The 24,888-nt window shown below is 44.1% G+C and overlaps 1 protein-coding gene across 2 annotated transcripts in view; it reads right to left on the reverse strand.

The window, feature by feature from the left end:
• Window positions 1–919: 919 nt before the first annotated feature.
• tmem104 (transmembrane protein 104) overlaps window positions 920–24,888 on the reverse strand; it is a 57,423-nt gene continuing 33,454 nt past the window's right edge. For both annotated transcript variants that reach the window (XM_037089243.1, XM_037089244.1), the window contains exons 9-10: window positions 17,747–17,840; window positions 920–5,948 (exon numbers count right to left, since the gene is read on the reverse strand). In XM_037089243.1, the coding sequence (XP_036945138.1) occupies window positions 5,185–5,948; window positions 17,747–17,840 (858 nt within the window). In that variant the 3' untranslated portion in view covers window positions 920–5,184. The remainder of the gene's footprint in view (window positions 5,949–17,746; window positions 17,841–24,888) is intronic.

A 24,888-nucleotide genomic window follows, 5' to 3' on the forward strand; every position in this document is an offset into this window, starting at 1 on the left:
ACACACATCGCAGGGCAGAGGGTGAACTCACTCACATCCAGATTCAGAGTCTCGCTTTGATGGTAAAAACCTCGATGTGTTGAAATGTTGTCGGAGAACGACTCGACACAGGAAGCCGTCGGAGCGGAGCGGGACTCGTTCAGGTTCTGCTGGATCTGCGCTGTGACGTGTCGTTTAAAACCAGTTACACTCTAATTAATGACTGATGATGTTCAGCAAGGACTCGTTTAATTAGATTTATTGAATCTTAACGGAAGATTAGTTTATTTACAACCTCAGTTGTATTTCTGACGCCGTCGATCGAGCCGAGATGTTTCAGTTCCACCTGCAGCGTCTCGTCTAACAGAGAATCAGCTCCTGCCTGATAAATAAAACATGAACCTCATTATAACGTGTTCAGAAAACTGATTGATATTCAGATATTCACCTTTTTAAAAGCTTTTTAATTCCTCAATTTCTTCTCAATCGAAAAAACAAAGTGTGACGTTTGAGGATGTTCAAATATTAACCGTCAGTGGCGTCGCGGAGCTTCACTGATTCTTTTGGTGAGCAGGTGAGTTCAGTTTGTGGCTTCATGACATCATGAGACACATATTATATTTAAGGTTAGTTTGGAAGATCGATGCTGCAGGTTGGACCGGACAGAACTCTATGTGGCCAGAAGTATGTGGACGCCTGGATGTTAAATGTTGAAACATTTCTATATGAAACAGGAAGAGAGCGTTCACCAAAGAACACTATTGTTTAAAATATCATTATTCCCTTTATTAGATATAACCGGTCCAGACCAGGAAGAACAGAACCACACAGGCAGGAACGTCCTCAGACATTTAGTCTCGATGCAATTAAATCTTCTAAAGGAAATGTTGAGCTGTGGATTATTATTAATGTTATTAATAAAGAGACTTCTTTACCTTCATGAGGTTCAGATGAACATAAAGCTTTTATTCTTTGTGAAAAATAATACAACAGAACATTAAAGCAGTGAACCAGGCTGAGCAAACCATGTAAACAAAACCCAGAAACATGACGAGAAATCACAACCAAAAACAGATTGTCAGTTAAAAAAAAGAAGAAGAAGTCGGACATGCAGACGATGTCGAAACGTTGACGAGTAAAAAAACATGAGCCTGTAAAAAAAAAAAAAGAACCACAAAGGCACAAGATTCATCACCGACACGTTAAACATCGTTCACTCACACGGACAAACACCAACACGCGTCTTAAAAACATCGAACTACAGCGAGACTGAAGAGTTTCACTTCAAGGTGACGAGGAGGAAACCAAACGGCACAGAAGAGGGAACGTAAACATGAACATGACGAATAATGAGGATGTTTTAAGTTTGTGCAAACAGCGACTGTGACAGAGTCCGTTTCTAAATTCTGCAGACTTTCCACGAGACATCTGGACTTTCTGCAGAGTCCGTAAACACAAATGGTTTCTAGCAAGACGTCGGGAGTTATCAGGATATTTCAGCGACATTCATTCATTCATTTCTAGGACAATAAAACCAAACATCAGGACTTCTTGCTGCCGTCTTTGGGGCTTTTAAAACAAATATTTCTAACATGACATCAGGACCTTTAGTAGCCGTCTTTGAGGAAAGGACACCAGGTCATTCAGGCCAGAAGAGAAGATTTTATCGTACGAAAAAGAGTTTTGTGTCTAAATCCAACCACAACTTAACAACAGGACTAAACTTAAAAACTTACAACACGATACAAGTCTGTGGTTTTGCAGAAAGGTACAATCTCAGCATTTATTATTACGGACAGACAGAAGAGAGGAGCACTGATGAGCTGCAGAGTTTTAGAATTGCTGGAAAAACCTCAGAGAATCTGTCGAGTCCAGATGTGGTCGACGTCGAGTCGTGGCGCTAAAAAGAAAAAGAAAATGTAGGCAGCTCTTCGACGCACGAGCAGAAAATCTCACAGTCGCAGTTCCTTAAAAACAGTCGCGTCACAGCACATTAGCTTTCAATTTAAAGTGCATCACAGCAGCTGATGAGAAAGCTGCACAACTCAGTGAACTACTGTTCGCCCGACACTCCGCCTGCATTTTAATTGACCTCCACTGTGGAAGCACTAAAACACAAACGTGTGAAAACGAGTCGTGTTGCAGGAAACAGCTTCAGTTCAGACATTTAACAAAAAGATTGTGATAAATATCCAACATATCGGACCTGATGGAGCTTGAATAGTGTTGATATCTCACCCTGAGCTGCTTCGGTTTCTAAATCTAAGTTTAATACAACTAAATCTCTCTAGAGGACGTTCGAGACGACACAAAGAAAATCCGTCCGCCCTCATGTTGGTTACGACACTTTCAGACGATACAGAGAAAAACAAGTTGTTTGTACTGTGAATATGTTGCTAAAAAAGGTGAAACAAGTCAAATAAACTCAAAATTTACTTAGTTTTTAAACATTTTTCATCATCTGACAACATTTCAAGAGCTCAAATATGATCTGACATGAACGAGGTGTGCAGGAAAAGACGATGAAGGACGAGATGGAGGTTATTTTTTATCATCTCATATCTTAACGCTCTTCAAGTTGGAGCACAATCTCTGGATGTCAGGCCGATCGGAATGTTTATATTTGATGTACAAACAGGACAGGACTTCGGGAAGTCGGACTGTCGGAGGAGCACCTGAATGCAGCACGCTCACAATTTCCTACGTAACTCCAACAGTTCACTCAGAAACTTTTCTCACCATCACTGGACTTTGGATTCAACACCGTTTCTGTTGGTGCTTCATAATCGAGTTGTCAACTATTAAATTAATCACCAATCACGCTGATAATCATTCGATCGATCGCTTCGGCTGTCATGATATCAGATTTCCCTCCTTGATTATTAGGGTTAGACTAAATAAAGCCAAAGATTTGATTGTGATATCCACAGAAATAAAGAAGTTACACTTGATTATTAGTGAAAAGAAAACCAGACCAGCTCAGAAACAAGACGCACATCTTCACTGGATCGTTCACACAAAATCAGTATTTAGTTTTCTAGTATTGATCGTGATTATCTTGATACTGGACACCAACAGTGTAATTATCTGATTCCAGCTTGTTAAATGTGAGTATTTCTTCTTTGGGTTGTGGACAAAACAAGACATTTTAAAGACCAAACCAAGAAAGTAATCGACAGAGAAATAAAGCATGCTAAAAGATAAATCAAAAATAAAGATATTAACGAGCAGCAGGTAACAAGCTGCTGTCTGTTAAAGTGATCATGAATCGATCGGCTTCACTCCTTCACTGCAGCGTCTCAACGCTCGGTGACGCTCAAACACTGAAGCTGAAGTTTCATCTTGACACAAAACAAAACAAAAACAAAAAAACCTCTCGTGGTCTAATTAGTTTTACTCGGATCCGTCTCGCAGATTTTTCTCCCTCCAGTCGAGAGCAGAGATTTTTTTCGTTTGTGGTTTTTCCAGCAGCAAATATTTTGCTTCCAAAAAAACAACAAAAAAAAAAACCCCTCTGGATGATCGACGGACCAGACGGTGAAGAGGAAACTACTTTTCTACTTTTTCTTCATGTTCTTTTTGTTCCTGAGGTGAAGCAACCCAACAATGTCGCCGACGAAAACGACTTATGAAACCAGACAACACGAAATGAGACGAAGCCGATGGACTCGGAGAGGAAGCTGCCACGTGTCGGTGAAATCAGCACCTCTGAGCTACAGTCGTGAAGCTGAACTCTGCATCCGGAGCTGAAACTCTGCGGATCACCGTCATCCTGTCAGGTGCCGCAGCCGTGTGATAGATACAGTGAGAGTCTGACAGAGTCGTGAACGGCTGCTGAGCAGTAAAAGATGCGAGACATGCCCTGCGTGTGAACTACAGCCGCCGCAGCCCGGTGACAAACAGAGACGCAGCTCCTCCTGGAGGCCAATCTGTCCGCGGATCTGTCACCGCGCCCGGCCTCGTTGTTCACGAGGGAGGACGAGGAAGATCGGAGGCAGCCGCCGCTGAGGGATGGATCCACGTCAGACATGAAAGACGGATCATCCGCGACTCGCTCCGGTTGGGGTTCTGTTCCGGTTTCATTATTGAGCTGTGGAGACGCTGAGCAGTTTAGCAACAGAGGAGCGAGTCTGGGAGGTGACAGGCTCTTCGTTCTCGTCGCTGCTCGGCTTACATATATTTTTATTTGAACATTCGTCAGCATCTTCACACGCATCTTATTCCCCAGTGTGAGATTTGAAAGACAATAAATGAAACATAAGATGGGCGACACACAGAACCTGGATCCTTTTGTTCCATGTTTTTGTGTCTAATACAGACAAAATGATTGTTATTCTACATTTCTGACAACAATCAGATCGAGATAAACCTTCTCGACAAGAGTGAGATCCTCCTGGTTTTCATCAGAAGTCACCAGACTCCATTTGCAGAAACGGTAATTTTATCATCTTAAAACACGCTCCAGTCAAACTCGACTGTCGAGAAACTCACTGAAGTCATCTTGGTTTATTTTTCGGCTGTGAAAACAATCATCAATTCTGATGATCCGGTCGAATAAAGTCCAACCCGTCCGTCGCTCCTTTTTCTGATAAACTGCATTTTATTTCACAGTTTTTGCAAATGGAGTCTGGCTGATTTCTTCAAGGTTCATCTCTGCCAGAATCATTCTCATAATTTTGACACAAAAACATTGAAAAATATGATCCAGGTCGATTTCTACAGATTCCCACCTTTAAGGCACAAGTCTGCTTGAGAGTGTCGGATGGTCAAACAACACCCAGCTCCTTCTTTCCAACGTCAAACCTTCGACAATCAAGACAACTTTGTGCATTTTGTGCGACGTTTCTTTCGAACTACTTTGTTTGAGGCCGTCAGATACATTTTTACAAAGTTGTGTAAGTGCAAACTGTTGTGAAAACTGCAGACTGTGAGCTGTTTGTTGACAAAACATCCGTTTAATAAATGATCCTTCTCACTTCCCTTTCACTGTCGTCATGCACGGATCCAGCTTCAATCCATGGAACTAAAACAACTTGACATTTGGTCCCTTTTTAACAAATTTGATAAATTACTCTTAATTACATTTAATATATGCAACAGAAGTCCCTTTCAAAAAGGCACACTGTCCAACCAGCAGCGAGTAAGGCCTCGTGTGCAGGAGCAGAGCGACTGGCCGAACAGACGGAGGGAGATTTGTTCTTGTTCTCATTTCTTGGTGTCAGTCAGGATGATGTTGGCTGTGACGAACATGAGGCAGGAGCCGGCCCACAGCAAAACAAACCACACCCAGAAGGCGTGGCGGAAAGGAGACCGGTGCTTGTTGACGGCATCTCTGCCCACCACGGGCTCCAGATGGCGCCTGGCGTAGTACACGAGGCAGGCGGGGACAATGTACTGGATCCCTGTGCCGGCATAGGCTCCCGTGATCCCCACCAGGGACTCCAAGTTGTGGGTGCAGAAGGCCACCACGATGGGGGGCACCAGGGTAATGAGGGGAAACACGACGCGGTCCACCACCCACGGGTAGGTGCCCCCGTCCCGGTGGAACAGGGTCTTCCAGTTGTTGCGCAGCGTGACGGCGATGATGGGGAAGTTGGTGCTGATGGTGAAAACCGGAAACAGGCCCAGGAAGTAGCGCAGGAACGGGATGTTCAACACGTCGCAGTTGTCCGTGAAGTTCAGCGTGTACATGTCGTGCAGCAGCGAGCTCTTGAAGCAGAAGATGGCGGTGAAGGAGAGGAGGACGTAGAAGCCGAGGATCAGGACGTAGTCCGCGAACACCAGGGTGCCGACGCGCTTCTTGTCGGAGATGGGCGTCACCAGGGAGGGAAGAGAGTGTTGACACATGAAGGAGTAGACGCACACGCCGAACAGGTTGGGCACCCCGGACAGGGTGGCGACTGGCGGGGTGCCTTCGCCGGTACCTTTACCGATACGGATGAGAGCCAAGATGATCATCATGGTGAACGCTGTGGGGAGACAACAGAGGAGAAGGAGTTAGGAAACATGACGAGGATTCAGTGCAGGTAATGATGGCCGTGTATAAACCAAGACGTAAGAGAGGGAGGCTGGAATGTGGAGAAAAGGCGTGTTAGTGTCTCGTATCTGCAGAGAGTTTCTGATTTTCTCTCTTTGTTGCTGCTCGGGACGCTTTACCAACCCAACATGTGTCTATTTGACGTCCTGGGAATGAGACTCAACAATCAATTGTCTTTGTGGTGCGTTCAGGAACAGCTGGGACAAATCCTACTGATTCTACCTTTAACTTTAATAGTCTTTGAGTTATATTAATATGACGTGAGCTTCAGTAACTTTTACCAGAGTTCATTCTGCCTCTCGGCTGTTTGCCCCACAAACACGGGATAAAAAAACCAACTAGGAAACATTTCACAGCCGGACGTGAAGTCACTGTAACCAGGCGAAGATCGAGAAGCCTCTCCGTGTGTCTCCACCTCCCGCCGTTCGCATCGCGTCTCCAATCGATTCCTGGAGGTGCCTGTCTGGCGACGACCGCGAGCGTGACTGAAGCGGCGCTCCGAGCGTGGCGTGCGGTCCTGTTACGGGTCTGACAGTCGTGCAGCTCCGGTGAGCCCTCTCACCTCAGCGCACACTCAATCAGCCCGTGACACCAGGAGTTAGTCATAGCCCTGTGAGGGCCTTCAGCCAGCTCCTGAACTTTCATCAGCATGCTGTCCTTTACACACAGGGTGACATTTAGGAAGCACCACTCGGACCATAATTTTCCACACATATGCAGAAATGATTGTATATCACACGCTTCCAGACGGACCCGCCTGCTGCCTTTGATGGAAATACTTAAAGACGAGCGGGGGAGGGGAGGCACAGCAGGTCCGAGAACAGTTTCTGCTTCTAGAAAAAGGTTAAAAAGCTTTAACAAGGTGGAGGGGAAGTTTCAAACAAGCTCGATTAATCAGCCGGGTGCTCCTGCAGCGGCACTTTAATGTACGTCAGGAGGGTGAAATTCATTCCAATTATCAGGGACGGACGGAACGAAAGGGAAGGAGAACGAAGACGCTCAGGACGGAGCTGAGTGTCCGGAGAAAAGACTGGAAGTGTCTGAGGGGGATTAATAAAGAAATAATAGCACGATTACGAGTTTTGTTTCATGTCGTTACCATGAGGAGAAGTCGAGGTGGAACGATTGGAGGGACCGAAACAAAGAAAAACACGACTTCAGATTTATTAAGAAGAGACATAAAGCAGAAATACAAGAAGGGAAACGAGGACTGAGGCATAAAAAACACCTGAGAACAATCTGAAAACACGAGTCTCAGAACTGGATGGTCACAGTCTGGGCTCTGCTGGATCGCTGCTGTCCTCGGGTGCAACATCTTCTTATATCTGTGTTTCTGTAACTTCATTCGTCAAACAACATCAGCCTTCTAAGACTCTTTTTTGGGGGATAATTTGGCACTAAAATTCAACATGCAAAAACCACAACAAAGCTGTTAAAAAAGTGGGAGAAATTAACCGGAGAAATTAACGAATATGTCGAAGAACACGTCGCGCAAAGTGAGAAGAAAGTCCTTCATCTGGAGGACGGCGGGCGGAGATGCGGCTGTTCAGTATCCACATGGCAGCACGAGTCTCGTTTTTCATGTCTAATATTACGTATCATCTACCTGAGAGCTTGTACTCTGCATTCACAGTCGCCTGGTGAAATGAATTCCCCGACAAAATCTCCCTCATTTTTCGAGAACGATAAATTGATCTAATCACGTTTATCTGGAGGAAATTCCTCATCGCAGGAAACCAAAGTATGTTTGTTCCAGTGTCATGATGCCTTCAGAGGAGAATCCAGATCGTAATCATCCGCAAGGAAAACAGCTTCTCAGATGATCACAATAAATTTGTTTTGTCTTCTGTGGGACATAAATCGAGGGAAAGATGATCTGAGAGTAAAAATAAATCCTCTCCTTTTGTTTTACACTAACATCAGAGCAGATGTACACACACATCAGAGTCTTGTGTCTGTGAACCTGTTGCACAAGTGTTCAATATTTAATGCATCTTTGGCTCAGGTCCGGTGTAATCTCTGGCTCGGGGGGAGGAAAGCTCTGAGAGTAGCAATCCTCCACACACTCCGACCCTGAGGTGGAGAGGTCAAGCAGCCGGGCAGCACACCAACTTTCAAGGACGAGGACGCAAAGACGAAGAGCTGCAACTACAGATTATTATCATTATCCATTCACCTGCCAATGACTACGGAGAGAGCTGGACGGAGACGTGTCGTCCTGAGCGAGTTCGCTTGTTCTGTACGATCAACAGTCCAAAACATGAAGACGTTCAGCTACTGCAAATATCAGAAATCTGCTCAAACGAGGAAAGAAACGAAGCTTGTTTGTATTCTTTTTCTAAGGATTAAGCCTCCACAGTAAAGCCGTTTTAATATTCCCTTCTTATATCTGCAGTGTTTGTGGTTTCTGAACAATAGTTTTTTTAAAAGCACTCAACATAAATATCTAATTTCCTGTCTGATTATGAGACAAATAAAAGCAGAGAATTCTCTCACTTGAGAAGCTGAAACCAGGACTGAAATTATCGTCAAATAAAGTGATAATTTTCTATCGATCCACGTCTCAGTTCATCGACTCACGCTCGCAGCTTTACAGGAAGTCTGAGAATCATCTCCGTGTTATTTGAGGACACGACAGTCTCCGTGTGTCGGCCATGTTTCAGACCCTTCCTTCCTGCGTTGCTCTCCACTCCAGAGACGTCACTACTTCCCATCTGTCTGCTCCCTTTGCTCCTCCTGTCTTCTTTCTCCTTCAAACCCTCGTCTTCTTCCCACCTCTCTGTCTGTAAGGTGAGCTATACGTGTGAACCACCTGTCTGCCGGCTGCACACGAGGGAGGAAGAAAGAAAAGGTGCAGGACGGGATGAAGGGAAGCTTCTCTCCTCTCTGACACCAACGCTCGCAGGAAGGAAACAGGCATGGGGGCTTTTAATTAAGAGTGCCTCGGGGTGGTTGGCCACTAATACGAGCACCTTCCTGCGAGTCCAGCCAAGATTAAGATGCTGCAGCAGAGGACAGAGCGGCTGGTCGTACTGGTCTGCTCCCAGTTACATGTTGCTGAAGGTTAATAACTAAATAATTTACCAAATTGCAAAATCTAAAGCATAACATTTCTTCCACAAATTCACAAAAAAGGTTTTTTTTATGCTAATCTGCAGGCAGAGAACTCATTTATCTTACTTAAGACGCAGGAACTAACCCCTTATTTTTCAAAGAAATTGAAAGTCAATCAGATGGTCGAGAGGAGCTGGAACAACCAGGAACAAAGCCACGAGAACGAAGCGTTTCATAATGTGCTCATTTGTCACCGACGCTCAGCTGCATCGCGCCCACACGAGGGAAAATCACGGCGGGCCGCGACAAGTTTATCGCGCTCATCTACAGCGATGAATCTCAACCGAAATGAGGGCGTATCGGCTTTGAAGGACCGAGGAAACGGAGTAAATTCAGCACAGCCTCACAGGTCACCTGACTGACGTGAGAGAGTTACAATCAGACACATTATTCAGCGATTACCACAACGTATACTGAAACCGGCAGCACGTACAGAATGAAACAAACGTCTGTCTTTAATCTAGAATTGTCATCTCGTCTCACAGCTATTATCTCCTGTCCTTTCTTTATAGTCTTCCCCCTCATAATACCATCCCTTAGTCGAGGGTAAAATACTATCTAGATGGAAAATCTCCTGCTCGTCTCTTCTATATGATTGTAAATTGATGATCTTTGGGAGTGTTTCACTGTTTTATGAGAGATGCATTAATCAAGGGAAACCCTGACACGTAAGATGAGAAGAGATGAGCAGCAACGAGTCATAAAACCCAGGAAAAAGTTTGCATTTCCAATACCCCTCGTCTCAAAGTCTCTGGGGTTCTGGTTAATCTGTTTTGTGACCTCAGAGTAACAGGGGAGAACACTTGATTTAGTTCTTTATTTACACCAACTCTGCATTAAAAACAGTAAAAAAAAAAAATACTGTTCTCAAGTGGAAAAACAGCCTAGTGAAAGAGCAAAATGCATAAAACTACATAAACTTGCATTATTTCTAATTTAGAGCTTTAAAATCTACATATAAAATATATATTGCTGGATTTGTAATCTTATTGGCTACTCGATGCATTCATCATCTGGAGGGTGGCGTGTAAAGGAGAGATCACTCATTGGCTGCTGTGGGCTCGAGGGCGGGCGCAGAAGCTAATTCCTGCTCAAATTAGCTGTCAGTCAAAGATTTGCCTGCATGTCTCGTATCTAGGGATGAAGTTCGTTAATAGCACGTTATATGGTGTTAGATTTTTACTGTCAGTGATTTTATTTTCTCTTTTGTTGAGGGAAACGATGCGACGCCAACGTATACTGAAACCTGTAACACGCCTGACGTTCTGATCTTTTCTCCCTACAGCCATTATTGCCTCTGTCTTTCTTTACAGTCTTCCTTCTTATTATACATTGACAGGATGATAAAGCCCCGTTAAAAGATGTCACCGTCTCCCTGATGAAGTCTCATCTCACCCACCCGAACCTCCATCCATCCAGACGGGACGAGCCGGTCACCTCTGCAGACGTCTGTCAGGATCTGGTGATTACACGCACTTTCAGATCGACACCCAGGGCCGCGGCAGCACTCCCCGGCACACTTGACGCGCGACAACAGGAACTGAGTAAATTGAGCAGGTGTCAAACAGCCACATATCACGTCAACATAACTAGTGGCCGTCCATCTTGCAGCCTGTGATTTATTCTACCTAGATGGGGATGGCAATGACCTTGTGAGGAATGCTTCAGCTTAACAACCCTCCAGAGGAGGCTCGTACAGCGGCACTCTCGCTGGTAGCAAACAAAGCTGTTGCTGTTCATCCAAGGCTGGCAACGCACTCTCAAAGCTCCAAGGAGTCATCGAGCGAGCACGGAGAAGGATTCTTCAGCGGTTATCTCAGAGGAGATGGGATTCCTGGACTCAATTAATGAAGAGAAAATGGTGGGAGGTGAGAGGTGATCAATCTCAAGTGCGACGGAGCACGAGAAAGCTGCGAGTTGGGGGGTCTGGCTCCTCGGAGGGGAATGACTCGGGACACTTAAACGTGAGCAATTCACTGATGATAGCGAGAAGGTCAAGGACGTCCTCGGCTGTGCCTTCATGTGAGAGCATTTCAAACGCAACGCAAGGTCGCGGTGACGCTGCACGACTGTTTTCTCACCTTGTTTGCCAATATAAACATCTCCCCCCTCCAGTGGGTTTAGAGCACAGCAATCATTCCATCATTAATTAAGAAAGACGCTCCTTGAGCACTCTTGGATAATCTCTCAGGCAATTAGTAGCTCTGGCCCTCAGCCCAGCTCTCACCAAGGTCTCAGGATGTTTGACTCCGGTGGAGCTGGATCTCTTCAAACGCATCGCGGCCGGCGCTCGCGGGGGCCTCCGCCGCTGCGTTTGAGGGGCGACCGGGTGATAAGAGGCTGCGTTGCCTCATAACAAGTTGTGTGATCTCAGATAGAGCTATCAGTAAACACAGCACAGAGCGGCGCAGCAGTCGGTCCACTGTTTAGCACTCCATGCTGCCGCTCCGGTTCACAGGGATGAGCCAGACAGACTCCACGACGCCATCCAACAGCTTCACCAAAACATCAATTAGCCCCCTCATTTTGTACGTTATCCACCATCTTGTGTCTGTAAAAAGATCCTCTGATACGTCCTCCTCTTGTTTCAGATCCACTGATACGACAGCATTTCTATTGTTGTTCTGTTGATATATAGATTTAATTTGCAATATTTCCCCATTAAAATGTATAAAAATGACTTGTGCAGGTACATTATGTTTCCATCAATGTTCACACACGAGAAATATATGATTTTACTTAATTATTATTAAGATAATGATGCATTAAAGCCAGCTGCTATTGTTTTGACTGAGGGACAACTAAAGGCAGAGATCAATGTGCATTTAAATGTCAAAACTAAACTGTCTGGTGTTCGAACAATTGATCAATCGATGGAAAATGAATGGATGGAAGTTCTGATAACTGATTCTTTGTTTGGGCCGAGAAAAACCTCTTAAATGTTGCTTGTCTGTTTTATATTAAAAATGAGGTTCACATGTTCTGTATGAACAAAAAGCGTCTCTTGAAAACGAACGTTTGCAGCCGCGGCTTTAATTCCTCCCTTCAATCACTCTTTTAACGGAACGAAGGCTCTTGTGAGAGAAACACGACTCAGAGGTCACTGACCATAATTAAAAGCTTAGTTACTGGGTATAGATCCGATTGATCGCGCTCTCCGACCAAAGCAGACGTTGCCCAAACATTCCTCTAATCACCCTGCAGCTCGTCTCGGCCGGAAGTCAAACCCTTTCATTACGCCAGGAAACATCGATACCGAGCCGGGGTGGAGGACAGCGGCCGGGCGGCTGCGTGATGGTTTAGTCCTTGCGTGACAACAGGAGCGTCACAGACCGACAGAACAGGAATGATGAGGTTTCCCCCCCTTAAGTGTAATTTTTCTGGACCTCTGAACTGTGTTTCTGCTGTTCGGTTCATTAAGAGCTGCTCATATTTCACCGCTCCCCTGCGAGTCGCTCGCTCTGGACAAACTGAACTTTCCACTCAACCGGCCACCAGAGTCCCTCCGACCTTCAGAAAACAATATCTCCCCTCCCTCACCTGTTTAAAAAGGCAGCGGGCAGCTGTGAACGTCCCTCTCTTCGCTCCGTGTACGATGTTGTAGTAAACTAAGAGCATTAGACGGATCGCTGGAGATACGACTCTTTCACTAACAGTTGTGTTTTCTTGCTGCAGAGGAGGAAAAACGTTTGCCGTTTACTATATTTCACATAAATATTCGGTTTATCACACTCAGGTCGGCAACTCTGAAGCCTCGACGATAAAACAAAATTATTTGACTGTTAAATGTTTAAGTGCTCTCAAATAAAATATATAAAACTGGGAATTTTTGTTTTTGGTATAAACGATATTTTTAAGTACAGAGCCTGTAAAAATTATTCAATCCCCTTAGAAGTTTTTATTGTTGTATAAATGGAAGTAAAGAGGATTTTAAGTGTATTTTTACACACTGATGAAGAGACGAAAGACTCTTTGACGTCTATACTCTCTGGGGGTAAAATGCAGTGACCCATCCAACCAACCCGACTCTGACTTCTCTCTCTAAACTACGACAATCCAAAGAGAGAAAACACTGAAAACAAGCCACATTTATGACACATGAACCCAAACCAACACTACAGCAGACAGTATAAATACAAAAGGAGGTTTGAAATGGAGTTAATGACTATATTAAATGGGTCGAAAAGGTAAATACTGTTTCAACCTGTTAGTGTCGGCCTCTTCATTTCCTGCCTCCTGCCTGATGAAAGCAGCGCGGATCGTTATCAGCTCTCCAGGAGACCAACGTCCTCGACTCTGACAGCAGCACAGAGCTCCTCTAATTGATATTGAGTGGTATGAGAGGAAGGGAATAAGTTAACAGCCTCCTCGCTCAGTAAACGAGTATTAATCACTTCGGTCGGTCTCTCCAGGGATCGGACGGAGAGCTGTGTGGAGCCTCGGAGGGGTTACCATCTATATTAACTGTTGAGTGAGTGACATATGGATCCTGTGCCTCCCTGAGAGCAGCTGTCACATTTACTTCAGAGGAAAGTTGAAGATTTCTATTTGGTGTCCAAGAGGTTTACAAGAGTTAAGTTAGCTGGTCCGAATACTTTGTTGGGATAGAAGCTTTGGGTGAAGTGTGATCGGTCCGCTCGGTGGTTTCTTTTCTCTTTCTTCTTTAGTGTTTCGTACTGAGACTGTGGACTGTGATTTGTAGTTTCCCTAGTAAACAAACCGACCCCTTCTGCTGTTGCAGGTACAGCCTTCCAACATGAGGTTTTTCAGAGATTTGTTGCTGTTTCAACATATTTTGGTCCATTTCTTTTAAACAATCACTACTAGTTTGTTGATGTCTTGGCGGCTAACTAACTAGCTAGCTAACATGAAACGTTATTGCTAATTTGTGCATGACGGCACCTCATTTCAACCTGTTTCAATCTTGCACCACCACTTTGCAAATAATGCTTTATGCTAAAGGTTAATGTGCTACAGTGAGTAATAATGCGCGTTACACTTCTCTGATGTAGAAGATTTTGGCCTCGTTATTATACGTCGCTGAGATGATCGAATGAAAAGGTCGTGAAAATTTAAAAAGGAAATGAATGACGGCTGGTGTTTGGCTCACATATAGACTCTGAAGAAGGAAGAATATATGAGGAGTGGCAAGATTCTCTTTATTTATTAACTATTTTGATAAACACTTGATCATTCAGCCTTTTCTCTGGCAAAGTTATCAGACATTTTCTGGTTCCAGCTTCTTAAACTTGAGGATTTGTCACATTTCTTTGTGAGTCTTTGGGTTTTGGACTTTTGGTTGGACAAAAGAAACCATTTGAAGGGATAAAGCTGCTGTGGAGGGGTACGAATTCTTCTGTAATGTACTTGGTGAATGCACAGAAAGTTGTTTTTCACACTGAATTAAGTTAGTGTCCTCATCTTTAATGGATGCGTCACACAAGTAGTTGTAACTCCCAGGATATAAACTCTATAAACCTTTCACAACATCTGCAGCTTTTCTTTGTCATTGCTGACAGTAAATGAAGAGTCTTTGCTTCTTTTGTCAGACTAATAGTGTAAAAACCCAATTTGAAGGTTTCACTTTGGTCTCTGGAAAGTTGTGATGAGCACAGATTAAAACAGTAACTGTCAGATTATAATCCACACTGTAAAAAGTGGTTAGTTGCAGGCCTACTTTGATTGCCCTGAACGGCAGCACGCTCGTTGTCTTCATGAGTTTTATTTCGAACATGTAAGAGGAGGGCTGGTGAACGACTGATCTCTAGTGTCTCAGATATTAGAGGTGACACCTTCAGGCCAGGACCCGATGGGTGCTGATACCTGTAGTAAGGTGGTGACCAACTGAAATGTTAGCAGATGGCCTGAGCCCCAACGCTGCCCTTTGCACCACTTTCCATTTTAATTAAGGAACAATTAAGTTGCACGGCGGGAAAAAAAAAAAAAATCAAAAAGACTAAATTACTGCAGTCAGGAGTTCTGTGGTTGTAAAAGCGGTGTCACACTGACCCGAGCTAATGGACACTCCATTGAAAATCACAGCATGTTACAGGCAGCAGCGCAGCAGGAAGTCACACCATCACTCACGTTTGAGGTAAAAAAAAAAAATGGGGCTCGCAGGACGAGAAGGTGACTACAGCTGAGTGGCAACGATGGTGACAAGGCAAGAGCCGAGGAGCAGGAGGCAGAGCCCCAACACACCAGCCAGCTGTTAACCCTGACATCCAACACACCACGCCGCCTCGCAGGGCAGCACAGGTGACTGCAGGTGTAGCGGGGGAGTGGTGAGTAATGGTCAGGAGGGCAGGCGGGGTCGTACGTCTGCAGAGTTTTCAGCGTCAGTGGTTCTAAATAAAACATATCCAGAGACGCAGAGACTCAAAAACAACCAAACTGAGCTGAGCAGATAAAAGATTGTTTTCTGTAACTTATCTAATGTAAAGTAAAAGGTTTCAGGACTTTATTCTTTCTTTGGTGATCTGATGACATTTCATCGTTAACTTGTTTATTAGTCAGTGTGAACTCAGGTATTTACTTTCCTGATTGAAAGCAAAAAGTGCATCTTTCTAACTAGGGCTGTGAATCTTTTTCATTCTGATTCTTAGGATTCAGAATCGATTTAAAAGGTAAAACAGACTCTGCGTGATTATTTTCTTCACCCCAGAGTTTGATAATTGATTCTTAGCTGCCGTTAGCTCTGTTAGCCATACAGTTAGCAGTCCAGTTAGCCAGCTCTCCCTGCTGTGTTCCTTAAACCTTGATTTTCTCACCCACCTCTACAGCTAACTGCTAATAATTGTAATGTTCATTGCCATTTACAAGTTAGCTCAATTAGCCATGCAGTTAGTGGTCCTATCAGCACCCACACTGTGCAAGACCTCCTCCTCAGGGCAGTCAAATCTAAATATCTCCAGCTTCCTAATATGATGCTAGTTATAGTTGCTAACTAGCTGTAAAAAAAGTCTGTAAATTACACTAATTTCCTCCATAAGTACGATCCAGTTTCACCAAAATTAGTGATTACATTTACGTATCAGGCGCCGCTCACGTCGCTATCTGATCGGTTGGTTCCGACTTTTGGCAGGCTTCATTATGTTTGACAAATCAGGAGACGTTGGGCTTTTAGGGCGAGATACAAGCTCAGACAGAGTATTTCAGACAGAGGATCAACTCAAGGGCGGCAGAAAAGGGCCAGTATAAGATAAATAATGAATTTATGTAACTGTGAATAATGCAGAGCTCCTCTACTTTAGCCCTGAGAGCTGGAAATGAGCATAATCGCTCCCCTTTAAAAAAGAAAAAAAAAGTACTTGTATATGTAGTGATACCAGTGTTAGCATCTTATTTAGAGAACGGCGCCTGTGATCAGCTTGAATTCATCAGTCATGGCCAAACCGGCGCTTTTTTTTTTTTTAGTGGAAAAGCAAACGATAAATCTTCCACAGCCGCCTCTCCGGCCTGCAGGGGAGAGTCTGACACTACAAAGGCGGATCTGGAGCGGCGCAGACTGTCTAACATTTGATTTATAAGCACAGTTTGTGATCCACATGTAAACAGGAGGGTTTTCGAGGATAACCGCAGCCACTTGCTTCAGAGCGTTAAAGTGCCTCTGAGGGCAGAACAAGGCTTCACATCACGGCAAACACCTTGTAGCTGTTCAAAAAAAACCAACCCCACACATGCATATATAGCTGAAAGGAGACATCAGCGTAGTATTTTCTCTCGTCCCTGAGCAACTCATCCAGAAACACTTCGACAGTCTAACACAGGAGGAAATGTGCAGAAGATGATGGCTGTCTGCGCTCTGATGAATTTCTGTCATGTTCTTAAAAGGCGACAAGCAAAACATGCAAAGCGTTTAAAACCTTGTGACTGAGACTAAGACGGCTTTCGTTTGCCTCTCCTCAAAAACAAACTTTGCTGTGATTTTCTCTGAGATTTTAAAAAAGTCAAAATCTGTTTTCAGTGGCTGTTCGAGTGTCCGCTTGGACACAAGAAGGGAAACACGGGGTTTCCACTGCAGCCATTTTGAATCGTTAGCCAGCCCTGCAGGAGAGACAACACCAATCAAATTCCCAGGCTACCAGAGGAGGGTGAAGATGGATGAAGAGGAGGGAACGGTGCAGCCCTCCAGACAGTGGACAGTATGTGGATGCTGCTGTGTTTGTGTGTTGTTTATGCGAGCTAGCGTGCGGCTGAGCGGGGGTGGCGGCAGCGCCATGATTCAGTGGTGTTGTGATTTTAAGCGCGGACCCAGGACGGGCGGTTTATTTTCGCCCGTCGCCCTGTGAGTGACGGTCCAATCAAGCTTGGGACGGGCTGTCAGGGCTGTCAGGCTGAGGAATGAGAGGAGATGGGAATCAAAGACACAGAGCAGGACCGAACCATGATGGACGGACCTGAGCGCGGCAACCACACAGGCGAGGGCGGGCGAGATGAAAGAAATGGGGGGAGACACCGAGAAAATGGAAATATATGTTGGTGGAGGCAGAAAAGAGAGGGAGAGGAAACCAAACAGAGCAAACTGAGAACAGTGGAAGGCAAAGACAGAACCCCGTGTTTGGCGATGAGCTGAATACTAAACAGGAAGTATTGTAGGATTATTTTCATTCTTACCGATCCAGCGCATGAGTGAGGTGAGAATCTGAAGATATTTGGTCTTCTGGGCGTTGAAGAAGGTGAAAGGACCCAACAAGACAGTGAAGATGCTCTGCAGGAAGAGACAAAACAGAAGAGATGATTAAATCCCAAATATTCTTATAACTTATTAAAGGTTCAGCAGCTTAACAAATCTCTCTGTCGGTATCAGTCAAAGGGATGTCGGCAACCAAAGTTTGGTAACATCAGGCTGTAAGTGAGGAACCTTCCTTTACTGTCCAATAACAAGAGCAGGCTAACGCTGTGAATCCGAGGCAATTACTGTAAAATGTCACCCGCCACGAGTGATGCCGTAAATGTCAGAGCTTGTCGCGACTAATGTTTGATTTACAGGTGCTGTACCATCCTTCCTCTGAGATACTTTGAACTTTTAACCAATTTTCTCAGAGTGCAGCATGTTGTTAGTCAAGGTTATGGTAAATCTTCAGCCTGTATTTTGCAGTGTTGACTTTAATTAGTTGCCTAAACAGTGTGAATGATCAGTTAGTTGTTCCTGAGCAGAGGAGGTCACGATTCAGTTCGGTTTCTCAAATCTGTCCAGAGTAAACCATCTTCCCAAGGAAATCAATAAAGGATCTTTGATAGGTTTGTTTCCACCGTTTTTAAATTCAAGAAGATATTTGAAGTTATTTGAAGACTCCACCTTCAGCTCTGGGAAATTGTGTTATTATTATTTTCACCTTTCTTGGGTTAAACGATAATCGATTAATTCCAGAGACTTTGCTCCTGGCTCGGTCGTCTCTCCCGTGTGCGTTTGCTCGACTAACCCGCTGTCACTTTCAGCCCACAGCTCTGTTTTTAACCCTCGCACTTGTGTTCCTATCGTTCGTATCATCCTCCCGAGCTCTGTCAGAATCCCATCTGCCCTCTCAAAGATAGGCGAACAGATAAACAGGTGGACCAATCCATAGTCCACCAAAAAATTTCAAATCCTCTCAGGCCACAACTCTGATTGCCTATCTGATACTTTTCTTTATCAGGAGCTGCAATCAGAGGCAGTGGCTCAGCTACTGTAGCTCCAATTCCATCAGTTCCCCCTCACGCCTCCTCCTCCGCCTCCTTCACACCTCCAGACTTATTCCCCTCATCCATTTCTTCCCTCTCTCCCTGTTCTCAGGTCTGACTGCCGAGTTTGACTGGCATGTGAGCTCAGACGCAGTCACTTGTGTGCCATTTCATCTGGAGAGCAGCCTGCAGGGTTTCCAACAAGGACATCAGCCTCCCATCCAGACTCACACCAACACACACACACACACACACACACAGAATAAGACTTCAGGTCGGAGCTGAAAATGAAACCAGAAAGTGGACAGAAAGTCTCGGTCTCCATCTGCAGTCGGGCTGCACAGGTATGACATTTTCACGGTGCGATAATCTTCTAATAAAACACAGTTTCACAGAATCAAACAATTATTATTATCAGTTTTAATGTTCACGTCTCTCCTGTAGAGACATTAATATTTTTTCAGGAAAACAAAAAGTAGAATCAAATTCTGAGTTAAGTAATCTTAGACCTCGTCAACATTCACACCACGACGTACCTCGGAAACAAAACATTACATTTCTAATAAAAGAAAACATGTTTTTTGCGCTAAACTTCAGCGACTTGACATTTCGAGGATGACCTTTATTAAGCCACTGAGCCTCTCACAAGATTATAACAACATTATTTTCAAGACATGAAACTCAGCTCAGGTCTTGAGGAGTAGTAGCATTTTTTTATTCATCGACTAAGAGCCTAAACGAAAGATGACAAACGGGCGACAGCAGTTCAAGTCTGTGTTGTGGCATTTGTAAGCGTGACACCACTGGATATTTTTAGGGAGACTTGCGGACGTTACAGCCGTGTTGGTGGCGAACAAAACCAGATATTTGTTCAAGGGACGTCTGGCCAACTCCTGTCCTGTTTGTGGTGAACAAAACAGGTATGTAAAGCCAAACCATGTTGTATTTCTGACCAGAACCATGCACAGTGATCAATACACAAGTAGAAACCCTGTCAAACAACTACTGGATGAATGTCCATCATGTTTCTTATGTTTAGCGCTTAGTGCCAAATGTTAGCTAAAAGTTGTTTGTATATAAGCGGACGTGCCTCTGAACGAGGGCCCGGGGAGCAGAGATAATGGGACACTTAGTAATTAATAGAGTAAAGGTGGTGCACAAAGATGATTTAAGGGTCTCTGACAGGATCCTACAGAGCGTTTCTGTGTCTGAACTAATGAATGAGGGAGCGAGGGAGCGATTTCGGACACAGCTAGAGTCAGCGATTATGTCCACATGTACGGACGGACAGCTGGAGTATCTGTGGGTGTGAGGGGAGGAAAAAAAAAATAGCCTTTAATTCTGCTGAATAGTGACGGTGGTGCCTACGTGTCTATATATTAAAGTATTACCAGCTGTCATCTTGGCAAAGTGCAGCCTAAGCTCAAGCCGAGCCAAAGCATAAATCTGCAACACCTATTGGAGGTAATGAACGAACCATTATGAAGAGAGATGTGTCTGAAAGAAGAAAGGGAAATTAATGGCAGCCGGCTGACAGACGGCTGTATTTTAGCCCCGGATGTTTCGGCCCGGTCGGCTCTTCATCAGCACCTTTTGGTTTCTCTTTGTAAACTTACAGCGTGACTTCAACCCCGGGGACAAAGTTTAGATGGATTTAAGTTTGAAGACGCTGCACTCTTTATACAGACTTTTATACACATTAATATGAAAACATTCACTCCACTTTTTATCTTCTGTAAGAGACTCTGCATGTTATTTTAGCTTTCTGTACTGACCTTTTGGTGAAACAGTGAACATAATCTTTCCTTTATCCACTCGTTTCTTGGGTAAATGTTGCAGAAATAAGCTCGGGAGTCCTTTGACATTTTACTTTGTCAGAGACACGATAACAAATATGACAGCTGAATTGCAATATGACACAAAGAGAAAAATCATTTTTTTTTCCATTACCTTAGTTTTAGGTCAATAAACACGTTCATCTAGAGAAACCCCTGCCTGAATTTAACATCTGCTGTTCAGGAATGAGAACATGAAATCAAAAACATCATCCGGCATTCTGGAGTTTAGAGAACCGATTACAAACTCAACAAAACTGACCAGGACAGAAAAATATTAAAAATGTCTCGTTAGGAGCAAAACTTTGGAGGAAAAGGAGAGAAACTATACAAAAGACACAAATACATTAACCCGATTTAATAAACTGTTCAGTGTTTGTTGCTAGCTAGCTTAAAGCTAACATTTATAGAGTCAGCACATATGGCTATAAGCTGTTTATGGTTTTGATTGTGTAGTTTGTTTAGTTGCTTGTGTAATAAACTTACTTTGAAAGACAGGAAGAGAAAATTAGGGAAGTTCCTAACAACTAATTTCCACAAATATTCAAAAGGTAGTTTAAGCTTAAGGTTGTCGATCTGTCTTAAAGTGAGAAAAAAACTAAATTGTGCTTCATTTAATCTATAACATTATACTTTTACATGTAGGAGCCGTTTGAAACCACTCATCATATTCTTCATATGCTGCTTGCAGCCTTGTGGTGGTCGGCTGCATAAGATCTGCAAGATTTTTGTATAAAAAAGTTATGTCAATATGTAACTTTAATTTAGACATTATACATGTTTGCTGGTGCCAATGAGGGAGTGTAGGAACATTTAAATCTTCGTCGATATTTCCGAGTCGCTATTCCCGACTTCCGATCTAAAAGCGTCCCAGTGCGTCTGCAAACTGACGAGTCTGTGAAGCTCACGAGCAACTACAGCGGCTGATTTAACAGATTAGGTCGGTTAAAAGGAGGCGGGAGGAGTCGGCTCCATCCTCGCGCTCACAAACACTTCCATCAAGCATGAATCAACTGAATGGAAGCGAAAATGGAGACGACAAAGTTGCTGTTGCAGCACGTTTTCACAGCACAAACACCACATAAAGTAAAACGATGGAGACATAAACGGTAATTGTCATGTGTGTTTATGTCGGCTGTGTGGGTCTTGCTTTTGTTTCCGGACTCAGGTGACCGTTCCGTTGCACTTTCCCGTGTCAGAGGTCATTTTGTTGCGAGTTCTGATTGCAACGGATTGCAGCATTAGTGCCAGGTCAGACTCCAGCTCCGGTGTAGCAGGAGATAGTAATAACCCCGAGGGTTAAGAGCACTGGGCACATGGCTGATGAATTTCTCAACAGCAACTGGGCCTCTCATGAATCACGACTGCACCTCCAACAGCTTACAGCCTCCCATAAACCCCCTCAACTCCCCACAGCCCGAGGACACCGGACCTGCTGGACTGGATCTCAACAACAAGAGCGAGGCAAGAGCACAACGGCACCGTGGACGTAAGTCACTGCAGCATCGTTTGTACCGATTAGATCGCCAAGAAAGACAATTATGTGGCTGCTGGAGGTTCGTTTTGTATCTATATTTCTGTCCAAACATGCGATCAGTCTCTCACAATCACAGTCTCAACAGATCAGTCTGCATGCAGCCAAAAGTTAAGGTCTGTTTGGAGAGTTAATAACCAAAACAACACAATAAATAACTATATTTTATGATCATGATTTCCTTCTCACATTTCCACAGTGGTGTGTGTTCGTCCAGTTGGCTCTGGTCGGAGTTAACGCCCCGTCCGACCGCCATTAAAAAGCACACCTTCATTTTTATGTTGATGTCCAAATCCTTGATATACTCGGCACGACGGCTGGCGCTAATGCTATGTGTAAAAGACTCGAAGTTAATGGGCTAAAACATGTAAAACCACCACGACAGTCCATTAACTAGACAATGAGGATATAAAGTAAATGTCAGAAGAGGGAATCTTGGCTTTAGTTTGGTTTTTAAAAAAAAAAAAAGAAGAAGAAGAAGAATTAAATCACAGTCAAGCTGCAGAGGAAAGAGGAGAAGACACAGGGAGCATGAGAAAGTAGAAGAGGAGGACGAGTGAGTGGGCGGCTGTAAAGGCATCAGATGCCATGTGCTGTAGGGTGAGTCAGACCCGGAGAGCTGGCATGACAGAACCGAAGCAGAGAGGCAGACTGGCCGGGTCATGAGAGGAACGGCCAGCAGGAGATCACACAATAAAAGTGCTCTTTCAGTACGATCCGGCTGTGAGCGACGGAGCAGGAAGTACACAAGAGGCGCAGGCCAAGCGTCTTTGTTTCACAAGTAAATTCTGTTTGTTTTCTGATCCCGCCTCTTATAGATGCTAGTCTTGATAAATTCAGCTTTCTAAGAATCTGTCTGTAAAACTCTTTCAGCACAGATGTTTCAAATTAAAAGCATACGACCGACTCCCTCTCCCTGCCAGTTATAAAAGTGCTATTTGTGCGAAGACTCTTGATGAAAACTGACACTTCATGATGCCGGCCGACTGGTCCTACATCTTACATCGTCAGTTTTTCAACTTCTCCGACAAAAAGGAGTTTCAGCGAAGTGTTTTAGATTTGTTCTGGAATTGCAGAACAGCTTTTGTTGGAGAATTTACAGAATATTTATTCATTTATCCATTTACTTCCGCTTATCGTGGGTCAGGCCTCAGTTGCAGCCTGCAGAAGTGTTCCCAGGCCAGACGACGAGATATCTGATCCCTCTGCTCCCTCTGCGTCCTCCTCAGATGTCAAAGCGACCATAACTTGCTCATCTTGATGCAAAAGCTATTCTTTAAACTCCTGCTGGATGTCCGAGCTCCTCACCTGATCTCTGGAAACTCATTCGTCCAACAGCCTCTAAAGGAGGACGGGACACTTTTGCACAAGAACATTTTCTCTTCCAGTCTTCTGTCTTTACCACAACAGATGAGAAAGAGTTCAGCATGGACAGGAATCTACGACATCTCACACATCACCGTGACATTCTGGGTGGTTAGAAGATAAAGTCTCTTCTTCAACCGTAGACAGAAATTAAGAATACTCTGAGAGGATAGAAACAATTTTTCAACTACAAAAAGAAACCTTTACTTTCCTTTTCTCAGACCTCTCTGTTTAACCACCGAGGATTTTTCCTAATTCTCCTGAAATTATGATGGACTCGTCGTTATTCTACCGTCTCCTTTGTGATTTTTTGGGCTGACCTACTTTTCTTATTTTATGAATTCTCATAGTTTAATGTTCTTGTCTAAGACACCTAATAAAACGAGCAGATACGACTGAGACAGTGTATTTTAATTAAAATTTCTTTTTATAATTTTCTGTTTCATTCTCTACCATTCTCCTCTTTACGACTGAATCGAGGTCAATCTGCAACAACGCTACGATCAGATGAGACACGTATTCTTATTTTTTGCAGGAGTTTTGCAGCTAACTCTTCTGATCGATGGAGTCAACGTTATAATTAGATTAACATCACGCGTATCAGTTTAGAAACCGGTATCCCTCCGTCTGCCTCAGCTGGAGAAATAAAACTGCCAGAAAACAGCAGAACAAGAGATGAATATGACCAGAATTTCATAACGTAGACAGATTGAATGACACTTGGTTCCAATGCATTTATTCATTTAATACTTTGTTCGGGTCTGTTCCAGCAATTTCATCGTACTCGTGCTCGCAGGGCCGACATCCGGATTTTTTTTTGTCTGCATCTTTTGCCGTCCTCGCCACAGAAACTGCTTACGTTTCATGCTCGGTTTAATAAATGTCTCAATAAACAAAAACAAATTCTGTCAGGAGAAAAGTGGCATGAATCAGTTCTGGCTCTGATCCCTCCTCCACCTCCTCGTTCCCACCACTTCAGGAATGCTGATGGTTTTCCGGAGCAGCACACTCATCAACTTTGAGCGTTTCACTTCTGACAACAAAGACATTCTTCAAAGAAATCTGTGGTTTCCCCCTCCGTCAGTGTGAGACAGCGCTTTCAGCCAGCAAAACAACCCGGCTTCTCTGCAATCACACACTTCAGTGAAACACAATAAACGGTGAGTCTGAGAGGAGAAACTGCGAAGGTGACCAACGGCAGAGACGAATACGAACAGCGAGATCAGTCCCGTTACCTCGATTTGAAGGGTCACGACTGGAGGTGCATCAGCAAGTACAGAAGAAAAACATGCTGCGTAACATTTTAGGGGTTTTTTTGTGGCGTCACCAACGTTGTTTCAGTTCCTAACAACACTTTCAGG

This window comes from Acanthopagrus latus, chromosome 23 (genome assembly GCF_904848185.1).
Source record: "Acanthopagrus latus isolate v.2019 chromosome 23, fAcaLat1.1, whole genome shotgun sequence".
In the NCBI taxonomy this organism is placed as follows: Eukaryota; Metazoa; Chordata; class Actinopteri; order Spariformes; family Sparidae; genus Acanthopagrus; species Acanthopagrus latus.